Genomic DNA, 18,724 nt, shown 5'->3' with positions numbered 1-18,724 from the left:
TGAGCTGGGATGGATTCATCCAGTGTTCTTCCTGCCAGCCATGGAGCACAGACCCAGCCATGGGCTTGTGGAATTGGCTTGGAGACTCCAACAAAATCCACACAGCGTTCATGGAAATTGTGGAAAAGATGCCAGCTGAATATCTGACCATCTGAGGGAGTTTGGAGAAGCCTTTGGATGCTTGAGGAGCCACAGAGCTCATTGCAGCCCCACCATTTCCTGCTGCTCAGACCTCTGCTCTGGAGACACATTAATATTTTACAGCACCTCTCAGATGGCTCTTTGGCATTTTTATTGCCAAGTTCTTTGGTTTTGTTTTTAACAATTCATGGACTTTCTGTCTTTAGGGCTCGCCTTGACCCCACAAGATCAAGGCTGTTGTTAATGAAGTTTTTCCTCCGGTGACACTGCAGGAGTTCATCCTCTGGGAAAAATGTTACTATGGGAGCTGCTCCATGGCGTTGCCTCCACATTGCTCCAAGCTTGGCCTTGTCAGAGCTCATCCCGATGAATTTCCAGGCTCCTTAGAGGGGTTATTAAATTTGTTCCAGAAGTACAGTTGGGGAAAAGTTAACAAATGTGTGCTGGGTCTGATGGATTGGTCCTTTAGGAACTTGTCTGTAAAAGGTCTTCTGATAAAAATGGTGCAGACATGCCTTGAGCATCTGTTCTATCGATCAGTTTGGATAAAGATGCACAGACAGACTTCACTTTCAGCTCCTTTGTATGGAGAGAAAACAGGAGGAAAAGGCTCCAAACTCATTCCTGACATTTGGAACATCACTGGCACCCTCAGGGACAAGTTGGTGCAACTTTATAATGATTTTTTTTTTTTTTCCCACACCTACCTCTTGAAACTGAGAAAGTGTTTGAAAGTGTTCGTGGCTGCTCCTCAACTGTTGGAATATTTACACTGAGGTTGATTCAGGTTCATCTTTTATTTATATGGGATTTTTTTCCCCCTCCATATCATTTATTTATGGTGCCAACAACGTTTTCCTGGAGCTCGGAGCTTTAGCAACACTGTGGGTATTGGGAGGACAAAATTGCCTCATGCAAGTGGAGAGAGAGGAGCTGATGGATCAGAGCCAGGAAAACTCAAGGCACAGCTGCGGCTGACAGAGGATTACAGAACTACCTGGAATTTACACTAATTTCCAGCTTCTTGTCTTCAGCTGCACATAGCAAGAGGATGCACTTTTTTTTTTTTTTAAGGCAACATTTTAAATATTTCAGCTATTTTCTGCTTTTTCGCTTTGCCTTTCCCATTTTTGTCTGTGTTTCAAAGCCTGGGTTCGGTTTTTATCAGGGAGAACTGTGAGGTGTCAACAAAGGTTATTGGATCGGGCCTCCTGGCAAGGGAAATTGGAGAAAAATGAAATAAAAAAAGTATTACCCTGGCATGACTGACCCCGTATAAGCTGAGCCGAGCTCTTTCAGTGGAGATTTTAGGGTTTGCTGCTTTGCTGTTTCTCCCAGTCGGAGCAAAGTTTATCCATGGAGAAAATTGGTTATGAGGAGAGAATAGAAAAAACGAAGAGAAAAGGCCACGAGGAGAAAAAAAACCTGAGCAGTTTCTGATTGAATTCTGGAGGAGGTTGGGACTGAGCCGAGACTTCAACAATGTTGAGATGGGCAATAAAAAAGGGACTCAAGTGAACTTTGACAGCTTGCCCAGTGCTAAGTCTGGCTTAAATTTTTTAGTAAAAATTAAGGGGTTTAGAGAAACTGTTGTTGCTCCTTTCAGTGACTTTTTCTTCTTTGCTGTTTCACTGGAAAAGATTTATTTGCATTGCCAAAAAAAAGAAAGGGGGGGGGGCAGGGTTTAAACCCTGCCACATTTTCCTAAGCAAACCAAGCCTAAATCAGAATTTAGGCCCTAGGTGATGTCTTATGGCCTTCCAGGATGGCGTTACTGTGTTAATTAATTGCTTAAATACCTGTTTGGGGTGCAATTAGGCATTAACACCCCAATCCTGCTTTGCTCTCACTGTCCAGGTTTGGCTTCATCCCATGGCACATTCCCAGCAGCAGGAAGATAAAACTTGAGGTGGTGGAGCTGAGTAGTTCCTGTTTTCCCTGCTGAGCAAGGAATTTGGGGTTGAAAAGTTGCTCCTATTATTAATACATCCTAATAATTAAAAATGTTAGTAATTACCAGGCTGGTTAAAGACCACTTACACGAGTTTATGTGAGAGCAAAGGGGTTTGTGCCTCCTTTTCCTCATTAATGAATCAATTAATTTGCTTTCCCTGTGCTACAGAAATGATTTCCTGGATTGTAGGATTTAAAACATAATGAATTAAGTGGAGTGGAAGAATGGGGAAATTGCTGTGGGCAGAGGGCATTTCCTGAGCTGTAATTCTCAGCAGAGAATCCCAGGATGGGTCAGTTTGGAATTGCCCACAGTGGGCACGTGGTGCCACCTCCGTGCTCCAGCAGGGCCATCCCAGAGCACAGGGCACAGCATTGTGTGCACGCAGCTCTGCCACAGCCCCAGGGAGGAGAATTCCTCTGGAAAAGCCCTGACAGTAGCTCCAGATCCAGACCACCTCTCCCACTTGTCACCTTCTGCCCCACGATGATGGGGAGAATCCAGCTTTTCCCAACAGGATCATTGTGCCTCCCTTGGTTGTGCTGGAAGTGCTGTCTCCACACTGGCATGGGAGGACATTCCTACATTCCATAGGGTCAGGCATCTCCGAAAGGACCCTCTCAGGACTGTCAGTGTGTTTGAGCAGCCTGGGGTCCCACCCTTCCCATCCCAGGAACACGGAGTCTCCCCAGCTTCATCCCGGGCCTGGCAGGACATTGCATTTCCCCAGCTGCCCTGGACTTCCCTCACCTGCTCAGTGCCACACATTCTCTTTGATCCTACAAATCCTCCTTGAGAAAGGGCCATATTAAATATCCCCTTCTTATTCCCAAAGTCAGAGAAATGTGGCCCTCAGTGGGGATTTTTGTTTGTTTGGTTGGTTTTTTTTTCAATGTTTCCATTCATTTTTTTGTCAATTTAGAGCAAGTCCTGTTCCTGAGATCTGTGTTTTGTGCCTCAGGAGCATCAGGAGCACAGCAGAATTGCAGGATTTTCATTTGTGAGGCTGTGACCTTATGGCAGACATCAGTTGAGAGACTCTGGTTTGCAGCAATTCATATTTTCAAATTTCTCTTCCTTGAAAGAAGGAAAACCTGCGTGTGACAGACCCACTGGGAATACTGGAATTGGATAATAGAAAGTAGTTCTTCACCTGGAATATTTTTGTTTGAAGGCATTCACTGATTTCAGTTAGTAATTTCTAGTTTTTCATGGAATTCCAGAATGGTTTAGAATGAAAGGGACATTAAGGATCATCCAGTCCCACCCCTGCCATGGGCAGGGACACCTCCCACTATCCCAGGCTGCTCCAAGCTGCAAAGTCCAGCCTGGCCTTGGACACTTCCAGGGATCCAGGGGCAGCCACAGCTGCTCTGGGCACCCTGTGCCAGGGCCTGCCCACCCTCCCAGGGAACAATGCCTTCCCAATATCCAACCTGAATTCCCTGTCTTTCAGTTTGAACCCTCTTTGAGGCGTTTTTGGATGCTTTTTTTCTAAAGGTGAGAAAGCTGGGATCCAGAAGTGAAAATTTCACTTTGGAAGCAGAGGGATGTGCAGGGATCCTGGCTGGAGGACAGGGATATGATGGTTGAGGTGCCACCACCAGCCAGATTGGCACATTCACTCTGAAACTTCTAGTGGAGGGTGAGAACCTTCAGCAGCCATTTCAGTGGGCTGGATAAATAATTTTAGATCTTCCTGGAGTTGGTTTCTGCATCTCCAGCATTTCTGAGGGCCTGGTCTGTCACCAGCATTGAGATCCAGCCCCTGATCTGCTGCCAAAAAGCCACACTGGATTTCATGGCTCCCAGGTGGAATCTCTTCAGGTTCAGTGGTGGACCTGGCAGTGCTGGTGGGACTGGATGATCTTTGGGGTCATTTTCCAAGCTTGGTGTTTCTGTGATTTTCCTCTCAAAGTGTCCCTTTGTCTTTACAGCTCCTTCAAGCACCTGATCGGGGGCCTGGATGACGTCTCCAACAAAGCCTATGAGGATGCAGAAGCAAAAGCAAAGTAAGTGCTCAGCATCAAATCTCAAACTTGTGTTTGCTGATGGGGCACCAGTGGAATTCCCAAAGAAAACCCCTCCTTGTTCTCCATGCAATGATACCAAAGAGCTGAAAAAGGAGAGATTCCTGCTCTGGATGGAGGAATTTTCCTCCTCGAGATGAGTGTCCTCTGGTCAGTGCCCAAAGCCAGGTTGTCCCAAGGTCCTGCTCAATCACAACATTGGAATCCTGTGGATCTTCCAGAAATCCTCTTGAAATATTGTGAGGTGAGAAATCCCAGATCTTGGGATTGCACTCGAGGGAATTGTTGAGGGAATTGTTGTTGAAGATTTCATTTCTTTAGAGAACTCTGACCTTTCTCAGATACTTTCCAAAGTCAAACATGTTTTGAGACAAAAGATGGGCAGTGGAATTTGTCATTTGGGGCTGGAGCTGCCTTGGTGTGAAGCAATATATTCATTTGAAGTCCACAATAAATATTCATTCCTTGCAAAAGGGAGCTGTGGAGTGTTAGATTAAAATATTTTTAAAACCTCCACTTTTTATTCATACTTGAGCTGCAATTTGTTTTTAATCTGTAATCTTTGAGCTCTGATTCTATCCCAATGATTAAAGCTTTTCAAGAGGATCCTGTTCTGCTTTGGGAGATGCTCAATATCAACCAAACACAATTCAAAGGCAGAAGCTGTTGAAAAGAAAATTAAATTTGTTCTATACAAAATTTCTTTACTTTTCCTCCCTCTCAATTATTTTGCTTTTATGGGGATTTTTTTTTCATAGCACATTAAGGAAGGCGAGAAGTGTTTTCTCAAAGTCAAATGCTCCAAGTGACTGCCTAAATTGCAGATTCCAATTAAGTTATACATAGAAACTTCTCATTAAACCAGAGGGGTTGGAATGGTGTCTGCTAAAGGTATCGGGCACCTCTGTGGCAGGATAGTGAGAATTCCCAATTAGGTATTGATTAAAAATAACTCTTGGTTTGTTTCAGAAGCTAAAATCCATCTCAAAAATCTTCAGGTCACGAGCAAAACTTTTTAATCCTGCACAATACAGATTTATCTTTTCTTATCTTTGAGTGATATTTGAAATATTATGTTTAATTAGTTTTAAAGGTATTTAAAGGGTTGCATTTTAGATTGGAATAATATTTCCCTGCCTCAGATCAAATGTAAGCTTCCTCCTTATAAAGAAGTTCCATTAAAAAGGTTAAATTCCCTAAATTCTTGTTGAACCAATTAAAAAGGTGGAAGACTATCAACTCTCTTTACCATGCCCCCCAAAAAAGGGGATTTGGGGCATGGAATGCTTCAGACAGATGGTCCCAAGTATCCCAGGGTTTTTCAGTTATTGTTTTATATTAATTTTTGGGTGTTCCTATTTGCTGTATTTGTTATATCGATTTCCGTCGGAGCAGAGGGGAAGAAAACATTGGGAATAAAACTGGGGAATTTTGGGTTGGGTCATAAACAATGTCATGGTCACGGAAGGCTTTTGAAGGTGCCACCACAACCCATCAGCATCAAGAAAAATGTGTCCTTCCCACATCTATAATTTTAAGCTCTATGCTTGAGTATTTATTATCCCAGAACACTGGGGATGCAGATTGAGGGGATTTTGAGGATAGTTTGGGGAATTTTAGGATCTGCTGGACAATGTGGGGGAAGCTGCAGTTTGGGACCTCTTTTGGAAGAAACTCTTCCCTTTGGGAGCCACTGGGTTTTGACATTCACATTTTTGAGCTTTTATCTTCTCCAGTTCTCTCCTTCTAATGCCGAGTGTTTCATCCCAATGGAAGGGCAAGGCCCTGCTGATGGAGGAATTGTTCACTAAAGGGCTGAATGAATTAATTTTGACACCAACTTTTTTATCTTCAAAGCCAGAGGCCCGTGCTGGAGGCCTGTCACTGCAGAGCAGGGGTGACAGTGACATTTTTGTCATATCCTGACATTTTTCCACAGACAGAGCAGGAGGGTTTGGTGTTGTCTGCCTGGAAAAACATCCAAAAAATGGATCCCAATTGAAAAATTTATTTATTTATTCTTGTTTGCTGGGCCCCTTGAAAACAAGCAGAAAGATGGATAAAGGAGAGAAAAATTGTGAAGTTCCCTGGAGAGAGACCGCAGAAGAATTGTGAGCCCTTCCAGAAAGTTTTGGTGTTCCAGAGTTACCTTGCAGGGCAAAACTCCCTGGGAGAAAAGTCTCCTTGGCATCAAGTTTAACCTGGATTCCTTTCCAAGCAGCAGTTAATCAGCTCCAGCTAATTGTCCTTCAAGGATTTATTTTTTTCTTAGGGGAGGCGTGGGATAGGGAAAAACTCAGACCATGAAACGTGGGCAGGTTTGTGAGGCTTTACGCAAATCCCACGGAATGCTTTTGCTCCTCTTTTTTTAGCTCACTCCTCCTTTTCAGGGCTCATTGCCAGCCAGGAAAAGGCCTTGGGATGCATCCCGTGGATCAAGCGGATCAGGATGATCAAAGCCAGCTTGGGCAGGACTGGTCTAGTGGGAGGTGGAAGGGGTTGGAACAAGATGGGCTTTGGGGTCCCTTCCAACCCAAACCATTCCAGGGCTTTAAATGCCTACAAAATTAGTGCCACTGGGGTTTTTTCCCTTTTCCATGCTGGAGCACATCCCTGGAGTCACAGAGCTCAGGGCATGGCTGAGAGGATGTTAGGCAGAAGTTACAGGCTTGGAATATCTTTCCATGTATTCACCAGTCCTCCAGGCCTGGAAGAGCCTGTTTATTGAGTTTATTCTTGTTTTAGAGGCACTTCCCTGCTTTTTTGTCAGCTTGAGGTTGGCAGTTCCCTTCAACATCCATCCTTTGTGTTCCCTCTCTTAAATCAGCAGTTGCAGACATGTCCTCTGTGAGACCAAGATTTTAATTGTGGGGTATAATTTTAATTATAGGATTATGCAGACTATAATATGAACTATAATATTCTACTCTTCGAATATATTCAAATGAGTTAATGAATTAACTAATGAATATTACAGTTGCCTCCTCAGTGGGGAAGGACAGAGGCAAATTTGCTTCATGCTTTGAGGAAATGGGAGTCCAGAAGAGCAGCACTCGTGTCCCAGTGCCAGGCCCAGCCACGCTGGCATTTAGGGCATGAAGGAGATGCCCAAATAATCAGGATTAACTCAGTGTAGGTCGCTTCCAGATGGAGCCACTCCAGCAGCTTCCATAAATCCAGGAGGACACAGGAGGGCGGTTTCTGCTGCAGCTGGTGGTGCCAAGTGGGGCGAGGTTCAGTGACCCCCTTTGCTCCAGGCACACCAATCCCTTCTGCTGGGCTCTTCCAAACCCGGGAACTGCTGGCTTTGATCCTGTGCAATTGCTGAACTCTTCCCAGGGTTGGAGGGTTTCCTCTCTAGGTGGTGCCACGGCATGGCTGTGGCACGGCCACACTGCCCAGGTGTCCCTTGCCACCCAGCTGGGACAGCTGGCAGCTGCCTGCCTGTGCCCAGCCCAGCCCCCAGAAAACCTGTCCCAGTCCTCCCATCATGTGGGCTTCTTATCTTCTTTTCTTCTGCTCTTAGAGCTGGGATTAACTGATCGAGAGACACAGTTCATGTTCAGACTCAGATGTTTATTAATTCTTATCCATGGTACTGTCTCACAAGTTGTGAGTTCTAGCTAACAGAGTGTCTCTAACTCTTTCCAAGGTCTTTTAAGCACAAACTGTCCAATTAAGAATGACACCTAGATTATTTTTACTTTTAACCCAATAACCAAACATGTGTGGCCTGCAATGCAGATTTTTCTACCCAATTCAAAAATACCACCCAAACCCATGAAGAAGAAGGTGAAAAAGAAGGACTCAGCCTCTGCCCTAAAACCTCCATCTTACTTTATTTCTAAAACCTTAAACTCTAAGTTCTCCACCCTGTGATATCACACACTTCCATTCAAACTACCCACCCATAACCCCAGTGCTCTCACTCAATTTTGGAAGCCTTTTCCACGGCCTCAGGTCAAATGCAGTGTTCTCTTGGGGGTCAGTGCCTGTCAGCACGGAAAGTCTAAAATTCTCAGTGCCCGGGGTTCCAACACCATCGCATTCCCAGCTGGCTCCCAGTGGCAGCAGGGACTGGGATTAATCCCCAGCTGAAGCCTGGACTCTGGCACCTTCATGCTGTTGCTCCAGGCTCTCTGCGGATTGTTCTGGCTGCACTTTTCCCTTGGTTTTTCCCCCATTTCAGCTGTGCTGCAGCCCTGGGGGAATGTCTGGATACTCACAGCCAAAACTGGCTTCTTTTCCCAAGGCTCGAGGGGACAAGGACCTTTCTTTAGTGTATCATGCCTTTCTGTGTCCTTGCAGCTCCTGCCCCAGGGCCCTTCATCTTTCTGGAGCCGTGTTTTAATTGAGAGCCTCATTAAAAATTGGACTCAAGGATCTGAGAGCTCTTTTCCAACCCAAATGATTCTATCCAAACCTTTTGTTTTAGTCCCCTTTTCTAGTCCCCTTTTTCAGTCACTGAGATGTCCCTTTTTTCACCTTACACCCCCTCTCTCACTCCATTTATTCATAAAAAAGCATCCCAGGAGTTAACTGACTTAATTTTGCTGCAGAGGGTGGTTATGAACATTTTTGTATACCTGTGGAAATGAAACAATATAAAAGTACAAAGATATCTGAGGAAAAGAAAGGAAAAGAAATAAAGGGAAAGAGGAGAGGGAGGAGAGGAAAGATCCCGCCACCCATGGATCCAGAAATGAGAGTTGGTTGTTGCAACTTTGATATCTGTGGGTCGAAGTGATGGTCACAGTCTTGATCCACTGAGGATGAGGAAACATCTCCATAAACGTACTGAGGCTGGATTTGCCCTTCAGCTCTGTAAAAAGGAGCAGAAACCAGTTTATCTTCATGGGAAGTCCTGTTCTGGTGTGATGGAAAAGCTTGGGAAAGCTTTGCCTGCAGATGCTGCCTCTGCAGGGCTCTGTCCAACCCGCTGGGTTGGACATCCAGCCAGCCCTGGGGTTGTGTGGCTGAAACAACCCCGGGCATTGGGGAAGGGTGGTCTTATTTTGTTTAGAAATACAGCTGAGATAAACTAAGAAAGATTTTAACTTCTGCCAGAAGGAGAATGGGCAGAGTTAGGGTTCCAAAACGGGAGCTGCCAGTTAAAGAGGATGAGGATTTAGTGAGGGTCTCACTTGGTGCTGGGCTGGAAAACTTTGGCTGAAATAATCCACCAAGGCATGGAATGTCATTTTTCCTGCAAGAGGCAGTATTTGCTGGCTTTGCAGCATCAGGGGGCTGTGCTGAGGGGCTCCATCCCCCTCTGTGTCCCTTGTTCCCTGAATTAGGGACCATCTGGGAAGCAGCTTTTGCCTCGGCTATCCATGGTGCCAGACTGAGGAGAAATCCCGTGGGATATACAAAAAGCTGGCAAAAAGCTCCTCAGGGCTATAAAAAGCAGAGGTTGCAGTCATTTCTTTTAAGCTGTGTAAATAATTAAAACCTTTCTCCTCCCTAGTGAGGGCTGTGTGGGCCCTTGCATCAATACCTGTTCAGTTTGTGTGAGCTGCAACATTTGCTGTTCAGAAAAACTGAGATTTTAGGTGGCATTATTTGGCCTTTAATATGGAAGAGCTTATTCTCTTGCTGCTGGAGAGTTTTGCTTTTACCAGTGCTCAGCCTTGAATAATTTGTCATTCCATTCCTGAAGCCACTGGTAGTTTGCATCCAGCTCTATCAGATTTTCCTGATTGCTGTAATAAATAGAGATGGAATTAGAAAACATCTCAGAAATCATTTGAAAATGTGAGAGCCTTTGAAAAAGTGAAAATGTCTCTAAGTGAAGGCAAATGCTAAATGTGACTTTGTTTCTTGAGGGGGAGTTGCTGTTTGTTTGCAGACTCAAATTATTCACACAGAGGCCACACCACGCAGACTTGGTGGCTGCTTCCCTCTGGAGAAGGAGCACTGGGAATGCTCTGTCACCCACCAGGGATACGTGAGGTGACCTTGGAAAGCCAGGTTGCTTTATTTAGGTAATAATCTCTGTGCTCTCCCTGTGCTCAGCTGACCTTTGGATGTGATAATGAGCTGGGGCAGATGTCACATGGAAGCCCTGGTGGGGAGAAGTCCTGGCCTCTGAAGCAGGCTGCTCTTCCAACAGCTGCCTGCATCTGTTTATGGAACTGGGGCTGTCCTCTTTGTTTTATGGAATTAGGAAATCCCATAGAACAAAGAGGACAGCCCCATTTTAGGGGCAGTTTTATGAAATTTTTAAGAGCTGTTTTATGGAATTAGGAAATTCCATGAAAGGAACCTGAGGAAGCAAAACTGCAGCAGAAACCATCCCTAGGATAACTAATCCCAGAGGGAGCAGAAACGCCGTGTGGATGCCTCCATGTGCATGGCCATACCAGCTGCACGTGGTGGGAGCACTTGATGGTCTGAGCCTCGGGGATATCAGCCATTCCTTTGGCATGGATGGGAATCCTTCTCTCAGGAGCTGCTGGGAATGCTCTGCTAATCCCAGTGCTTGGAGATCCATGTGGTGTTGGCTCCGTGCTTTAACCAGAAACCTTGGCCAACTTTGGGGGGCAGGGCCGAGGCAAAGGCAGCATTAAAACATTTCCCTGCACCCCTGGCAGTGTACATTGGTTGTCCAGCACATTTTGGAGCTGTCCTGAGGATTGATCTAAGCAGCTTTTAAGGATTACACCACTGGAAGTTGGGCTATTTCTGTCCGGCTGTTATGTGCTGACTTAAATAAAAGGGAGGCACTTGGACAAAGTGTAATACAAATAAAACTGAGTGATTCTGCTGCTATAGGGAGCCAGTGATTTTGGAACTGCTGGAAGCAGGTGTGGGATCATTTGTGGCTTTCCCAGCTCTGCAGTTCCCCTGCTAGTCCAGTTCTGCTTGGCTCTACCTCAGCAGCTCCTACAAGCTCAGACCTCACTTTTACATCCAAGACTTTGTAAGGGAAAGGAAAGAGGAGATAAAGAGCAAGTGAGAGGTGAAGGGCAGGTATGGTGCTGGTGCTGGCCCACAGGGAAGGTTTGGCAGGAAAAGATTTGGAACCCAGAGGGAAGCACCAGGGCAGGAGGTGGGACAGCGTTGTCCCCCTGCTGTCGAATTGTCTCAGCAGGGCTGGCAAAGGTGTTGCCAGATAAAGTTTCTTCCCATTCACCCAAAAAACTTCCCAGGCCAGGATTTATGGCAGTAGCTCCAAGGTTTGGAAATGCTGGTTGTTTTAACTGCAGGGAGAGGGGAAAGAGTAGAGGGTGGAGGTTCCTGTTTCAAAATGAGTGAATATCCGTTGTTCTCCCTGCAAACGTGAGTGAGTGTGGTACCCAAAAGCTGCCCAGCAGATTCAGCTGACCCCAGGACAAAAACTGTGTCACACTGGAAGATGGAATTCAATCACCCAACTGTGAAATGGAAGAATTTAATTCCACTTTAAGTGAAAAACCCAGTGCAGCCTTAACTCCAAAGCTGCTGCTGATGTCTCCATCTCACCTGCAGCTGAGCCACCAAAACAAACCCTTTTTCTTTTTCCCTGTAGAAAACAATCACTTTTCCTGAGGGCTCAAATTGCTTTCCATACATAGTTTCCAGTGTAAATTCCACTCAGGATTTCTACCCTTGTCTCATCCTTACCTGGGGAGCCCTTTCCATGCCTAAAGGGGCTCCAGCAGAGCTGGAGAGGGACCTCGGACATGGGTCTGGAGTGCCAGGACAAGGGGGAATGGATTCCCAGTGCCAGAGGGCAGGGATGGATGAGATATTGGGAAGGAATTGTTCCCTGGGAGGGTGGGCAGGTCCTGGCACAGGGTGCCCAGAGCAGCTGTGGCTGCCCCTGGATCCCTGCAAGTGTCCAAGGCTGGGCTGGACTTTGGGGCTTGGAGCAGCCTGGGAAAGTGGAACGTGTCCCTGCCCAGGGCAGGGGTGGCACTGGATGATCCTTAATATCCCTTCCATTCCAAACCATTCTGGGATTCTAGGAAAGGGTTCTAGGACAGGGCTCTGCCTTCCCTGCTCCCAGCTGTGGGATCTATAGGATGTGATGCTCCCGTCTTTGGGATCACCAGGAACGTGCCAGCCTCCCATTACAGTAACATGTACTCTAACATCAAGTAATGGAGGTTTATTAAAAAAAAAATTCCTGGTGCTTTCAGTATTATTTATGGATCCTGAGAAACTGCCACCATGTGATATCATCATTATTATTATTTTCCCCACGTGCCTGTTTGCAGCACTTGGACTGCTGGAATGGTTTAAATTGGAAGGGACCCTAAAGCCCATCCAGTTCCATGGGCAGGGACACCTTCCACTAATCCCAGGTTTCCCCAAGTCCGTCCATCCTGGGCTTGGACCAGATTTAGGGCATCCCAAACCCCACACTGGGCAGTGCACTTGGTTTTCCTGGCTGTGCTCTGCTCCACTTACATTGATTTGCCCTCAGCTGCATTTGCTCCATTTTCTCAGTGCCTCACTGAACACTCCATGAAATGACTGGAGAAGTGCTGAGCTCTAAATCTTTAAATCATCTGAAAAAAAATATTAAAAAAAAGGAAAAACTGTTCTCATGATTTAGCTGATCCCACAGCTTCTGCAGAGGTATAACAAGATAAAACATCAGAACTACAGATAAGATGACATTGTGAATGTGTGCGATAGCTCAGTGCCTGTAAGCCTTGAAAGAGGAGATGAAAGCCTGATCTGGTCCAGTGTGTTGGTCATGAATGTAAAACTACCTGGAGGTTTTTAATGGGGCTTTTGTTATCAAATTTCTGATGTGAGTTAAAAGCCCCTCATTCATGGCTGTATTTAAAATTCATTTTAGTGATGGCAGCGAGGCGTTTCTGTCTCTCTCTGCTCAGCAGACGCAGCACAGGGAGATGTGTGTGAGCCCTGTCTTTGCTATCTCTTGGTTTCCTGTCATTTTCCTGTACAGTTGTTGGGTTGCTCTGTAGAAAACATCAAATAACATCATTTATTGATCACAGAGCGAGGGATTAGAGTGAAAGGATGAGCTCTAAAGTGTGCAATTGGAACCTGCTCAGCTGTTGATGATCTGTGTTTAACAACTCTGCCATAACCTCCCCCCTCCCCAACCCCTTCAGAGCTCCAGGTTCTGATCTTAGTCTTGGATTAAAACTCAGACCTGGGTGCATTTCCATCCCAAGATACTTTTAGGGACATAGGTATTTACATGGTAGATTTTTACAAATAGTTGTTTTATTCTGGTAGTGAAGATTTATTGTTTCATATAATTCTTTTTTTTTTGTGCTTGTAAATACTTTAATTGTTAAATAAATAGTTTTTCCCACTTTACTCCAAAAAAAATCTTTTCCCAAACCAATTAAAAATAAAAACCCACTTAAATTTACTCTTCTAAAAAAAACCCCAAAAAAACCCCATTCAAAGGCTTTCTCCCAAATTTACCCTAAACCAAACCAAATGCACTCAGCAAGGTGCATTCCTCACACATGGATCGTTATTCTTTCAGCCCTTTGGAAGCCTCTCCTGTGCAGGAGTGATCTCATTCCTCTGGGAGGGCAGCCTGGAATTCCCATGGCAGGGAACTCTTTGAGGAGCCCGAGATGGGAGCAGGGCTGGCAGCAGGCCAGGCCAGGTTGGGACTCTTGGAACAGGCAGGGAAATCGCCAGAGAGTCCCTGCAGATGCTGGCTTGGTACAAATTAAAAAGCTGCCACTTGGCTGCTTTGAAACATCAGCTGTGCCCTTAAATTCCCCCACTTCCAGCTTCCCAGTCATTTCCTACACTCAGGCAGTGAGTGCCTGGAGTTCAGCTCTGAAAGCTGTTTTGCCAACCCCACTGCTCCAAATCAGCTGTTTTAATAACGATGCAGGAGCTGAGCTGTCATGTTTTGCATCTGGGTCAGATTCAGACATGAAAATATTTAGGAGTTGAGCAAGTGCTTAGTGAGGACATGACCTCCTGCTTGGAAAAACAGCAGATCCAGGAGAAAATGCTGCTCCAAGGCTTTTGCTCCCTGCTGCTCGCACATGCCCTTGCTAAGTATTGGAGCTGACATTTAAAGCAAAAAGGATTTGCTCTCATATTTTATGGTTGCAAAGGGTAAAGTCCTGCAGGAGTGAGCCTTGCACCGGTCACAGACCACACTCAGCACTTCCCAAAGTTCCCTAAAAATTAAATATCGTCAAATGCTTTTCTTGCAACCTGCTAAAACTCTGGTCATTTGAACCTCCTTTTACTGAGCTTGGGAAATGCAGCACCAAAAAGAAGAATATTTCCTCCTGTTCCTATTTGTGTTTCAACCTCTCCATTGTTTCTCAGGCAAGCAGCTTTTTATCAGTGTCCTGTTATCCAGGACAGCTCCTTGGAAATGGAAAAACCACTCAGACTTCTCAGGAGAGACAGAGCAGGTGTAAAGGCTGGGAACAAGTAGTGCTGTACCTTCCCTTTCCTGGTGGGTTGGTGATAGTTTGAGGTGGGAGTCTCTCCACTCAAGTGTCCTCTTATGTCAATCTCTTCCCATGGCTTCAAGCATTTTGCAACATCGTTTTAAACACAGCTCAGGGAAAGAAAATCAAATATTTGTTTGACCTGCAGCATCTCCTGTGCCATTAAACAGAGGAGATGAGCATAAGAAAGCTGAGTTTGGGAGTTGCCAGGGGCTGCATTGCTCAAAAACTCAACAGGAGCAATTCCTCTTTTGAGTCAGTGAGTGTTGGAAGGCACAGCCTGGCTTGGAAATGGAAATAATTGCAAACACCTCAGGTATTTGAAAGTTTTCCGAATTTCCCCCAAGTTTCAGTGGATGGCATTGTTTAGAAAAAGAACATTTCTAGCAGAGGGCATCAGTCCTTCTGCTGCAGGGGCTCAGGACAGGCTGATCTGCGTCACCCCTTTGGAGAAAGCACAACAGGGGTGCCCAAGGATAAACACTCCTGGAATATTTGTAAATGGCATTGAAAATGTCTCTAGAAAAAAAAATGTTTAATCATATGTTATTATGGCCTTCTAAAAACTCTCCAGGTCTTGGAATAGTCTATAGTCCCAGTATTTCCCAGTATGGGAGAGAATATCTCTGTCCCATTTCCAGTGTTTTTGTTAGGAAGAATCCTACTGTCGTGCTGTAATCGAATTGATAATTTAAAAGTGATAATTTTCAATCAACTTGATAATTTTCCTGATGTCCTTCATCTTTAAAAAACCTCTTTCACTGTAAAAAAATAAAATTATCCAGGGCCACTTTCAAGATACATCCAAAAGCATCCAGTCTGCTCTTTCGTCAGAAACCCGTTTTGACGGTGCTTTGTACAGAGAACTTCAATCCTTGTGCCAATACTCATTTAAAATTACGAAGTCCACCTCGAAAAGGTTCTAAATTAGTGCTTGTTGCCCACCCTATTCCCACGTTGCAAAGCCCCAGTGTTGAGGGGTGAGAATCCAGAGTGACTTGGGGTGATTTGGGGGAGTCAGGATCAGAGCTGCGAATTAGGAACTGGGGTCTTGCTGCCTCCAAAATGAAATAATCCAGAAAACAGCTCAGTTTCCAGAAGTGGGATTGACCCCCTTCCCCGTGACTCTGGGCATTATCATTTGTGTGCCATCTCTTTATTTAATAATGTGCAGCCTTATCCGGCTCTGCGGTTAGAAAGGCCCAGTGCCCATTAGTGATATTTATTTGACTAATAAAACACAACACTGCCAGCTTGGACCTGTTCATTTGTATTTTACACTTCTGCTCTTTACTCTCAGTTTCTATGGGAACCTGGGCTGTTACAGCAGTGGGGAATAAAGAGGTGAGGAGAAGTCTTGGAAAACACAACTCCATTTTCCTGCTGAATTGCTGGGCACAAACACTCACCTTGGAGCCAAATAAACTGGGAAGGGAACAATCAAGGCAGGAGAGTTGATAGTCATCGAGTCCCTCCTTGCTGAAACATTTCAGTTACGCTTTTCTACTTGGCAAATTCAGGTGTGATGCTGAAAAGTTGGGATTGAGGAGGAGATAACAGGTTGTGGTGCTTGGCTTTGTGGCTATTTTAGTGCAGAGTGCTTCCAGTGCCACTAAAACTTTTTTCAAACCCCTCTCTTTTTCGTGTAATTAACTACAGCTGATGAGGTGGAAATGTGATTCATGTACAATTCTGTACATGAGAAACACACTCCAGGTCACCCGTTCCGGGGGATCCTTCAGGATCTGCTGCTTCTCTCAGTGGTTAATGGAGATGAACTGAAATAATGAGCAGGAAATAATTAGAAAAATCGCCTTAAGGACATTCCTTGTAGCACTATGATGAGAATTCTGGACAAGATGCTGGACTGAGGCTTGGGCTTGATGACCTGACAAGTCTTTTTCAACTTACAGGATTCTGTGTTTGCATTTCAACCTGACTTGGAAGAATGTGGGTGCGATGCTTTGAATGCAAAGTGTCAACAAGGTGAAGATGAATTTTTCATCTTCCAAGAGCTCTGTGCTTAAAATCCAGCAGATTTGGTGAGGATACAAACAACAGAAAAGCTTTTGAAACAGTTGGCCCAGAGCAGCTGTGGCTGCCCCTGGACCCCTGGAAGTGTCCAAGGCCAGGTTGGACATTGGGGCTTGGGCAGCCTGGGATAGTGGAAGGTGTCCCTGACATGACAGGGGGTGGAACTGGATGGGCTTTAAAGTGTCTTCCAAACCATTCCATGGTTCTGGGAGTTCAACAGTCACTTGCTCAACACCAGCAGAGCCTCTGATGTTGGAGGCTCCAGGAGAACAGCCATTTTTCACAGCCCTTGGGCTGAAATTGCCTCATCCTCCCATCCCTGAATCCAGGGGAGGGGTGTGGAGCCCTTGCAGCTTTGGAAATACCACAAAAGGTGGTATTTCCACCTGTCAAAAGGCCTCACACAGAAAGCCTCAAACCCCACTCCGCTAAAAAATAAACAGAGAAACACGTATTTTGTGCCTTAATAAGCTAAAACATTGGCACCTACTTAAAAAGCCAGTTTTGATTTAGTCCTCAGGGATGTAGACATTCCTAATCCCCATGTAAGGCTTACAAAGGAGCTCTGCCCCCCTCCTGCCTTTCCTGGTGTTATTCAGGCTGAGGTGCCTGACAGGAAAATCTCACAGAATTACGTCTGTTTGGCACAGAGCTGAGTTCAGACCTCCCCTGGTTCATTTTCAGTCAAAGGGAAGCTCATTTGAAACCTCCACTGCTAATTCCAGGAAAGGAAGGAGGCATTAAGGCTCTCCTGGGAGTTTCAAGTGACAGCAGAGCCATTAGCAGAGGGGAAGTGCAGGAAGATGATCTTCATCAGAAACCACATGTTTGGCTGTATAGTTCAACCCCAGGAATCACTGTTTACCCCTTGGTTAGGGTTTGTTTCGTTACATTAAAAAATAAACGTTTCTGGGTCCTTCATCCTCTCAGCGAGCAGCAGGTAGAGTTTGGGTGTTTACTAAAGATGCTGAAAGAGACAGGGGTGACCTACTTGTAAAGGTGGAGATTATCCCCTTTGAAAATATAAATGGGCTTTTGGAAAGGTTTGGTGTAGGCTGACCACTGGAGAAGTGACAGCCTTTGTGAAGAGTCTCTCTCCATCTTTCCTGGGGAATCCCCTCAGGCACTGGAAAGCCACAGTTAGAGCTTCTCCTCTCCAGGCTGAACACCCCCAGCTCTCCCAGCCTTTCCTCCCAGCAGAGCAGCTCCATCCCTCTGCTCATCCTGGTGCCTCCTCTGGACTCGCTCCAACAGCTCAAATCCTTGCTGTGGTCTGGGTTTTGTCTGGAATGCTCACACAAAGGGATCATTCCCTTGGGAGGGCCGAGATTTCTGCTGGAAAAGCACAAGGAGGGTGGTTTTGGTGTGCAACCTTCTGCTCCTTCTTGCAACACCTCTCCAGGAGCTCACCAAGCCTCCAAAGGCTCCCAGAGTATTCCAGGGAATATCATCACACACTTGTTCTGCTTCTTCACATGCTTCCTGTTCTCCTGAGGAGAAGAACGGGCCTTTGACCTGATCCCAGACATCCCAGGTCTCTGTCCCAGATGATCTGTCCCAGGGTAAATCTCCAGTGTCTCTTCATTTTCCACATCAGGAAATAGATCAGAAGAGAGGAAGCAAATTAACCAGAACTCATTAAAAACCAGCTCTGACACAGTCCTGCTCTCTCCCAACTTGTGGGAACAACTGGCAGAGAAGGAGCCTGAGAGGGAAGAGCTTCACCTGCGGAATTATCTCCCCTGTAAGGAGCTGACGCTGGGGATTTATAGCATCGAATTAGGCTGTAAAAATCAGGTACTTAAATGTGGAGAAGAGTTCCTAGAGCAGGGTCTGTTCAGCGTTATGCCAGGTATTAAACATTCAGATACTCCAAAAACCCCTGGATTTTAGTGAAATGATGTCTCCCCTTACTAAATATGTCTTGAAAATGCTGAATTATGGGCAATTTTCAGGCTGAAGAGTCCCAGCTTGCTCAGCCATGACTCCTGTTGTGCTGTAGTTTGTATAAAGCCAGACTGTTTTCCTGCTTCTTTCCTGGTGATCCCTGCCATTCTATCCTTCTTCTAGCCCATCAGCATGGAGCTGGCATGCAGCTTTCCTGGGGTTGTCTTGAGGGGAATCGTCATCTCAGAGCCTGGTTTTGGCATTTGAAGTTTGGGTTATTT

General features: G+C 45.6%; 1 protein-coding gene across 2 annotated transcripts in view; it reads left to right on the top strand.

The window, feature by feature from the left end:
* The window catches only part of PRKG1 (protein kinase cGMP-dependent 1), a 365,655-nt gene that overhangs the window by 307,126 nt on the left and 39,805 nt on the right, over positions 1–18,724 (top strand). For both annotated transcript variants that reach the window (XM_066191714.1, XM_066191713.1), the window contains exon 9: positions 4,033–4,107. In XM_066191714.1, coding sequence (XP_066047811.1) covers positions 4,033–4,107 — 75 coding nt within the window. The remainder of the gene's footprint in view (positions 1–4,032; positions 4,108–18,724) is intronic.

The sequence above is a fragment of the Chamaea fasciata genome, unplaced genomic scaffold (assembly GCF_029207755.1).
Source record: "Chamaea fasciata isolate MVZ Bird 193981 ecotype frontalis unplaced genomic scaffold, bChaFas1.0.hap1 SCAF_9, whole genome shotgun sequence".
Classification (NCBI taxonomy): domain Eukaryota; kingdom Metazoa; phylum Chordata; class Aves; order Passeriformes; family Sylviidae; genus Chamaea; species Chamaea fasciata.
This window is presented reverse-complemented; position numbering and strand designations above follow the sequence as displayed.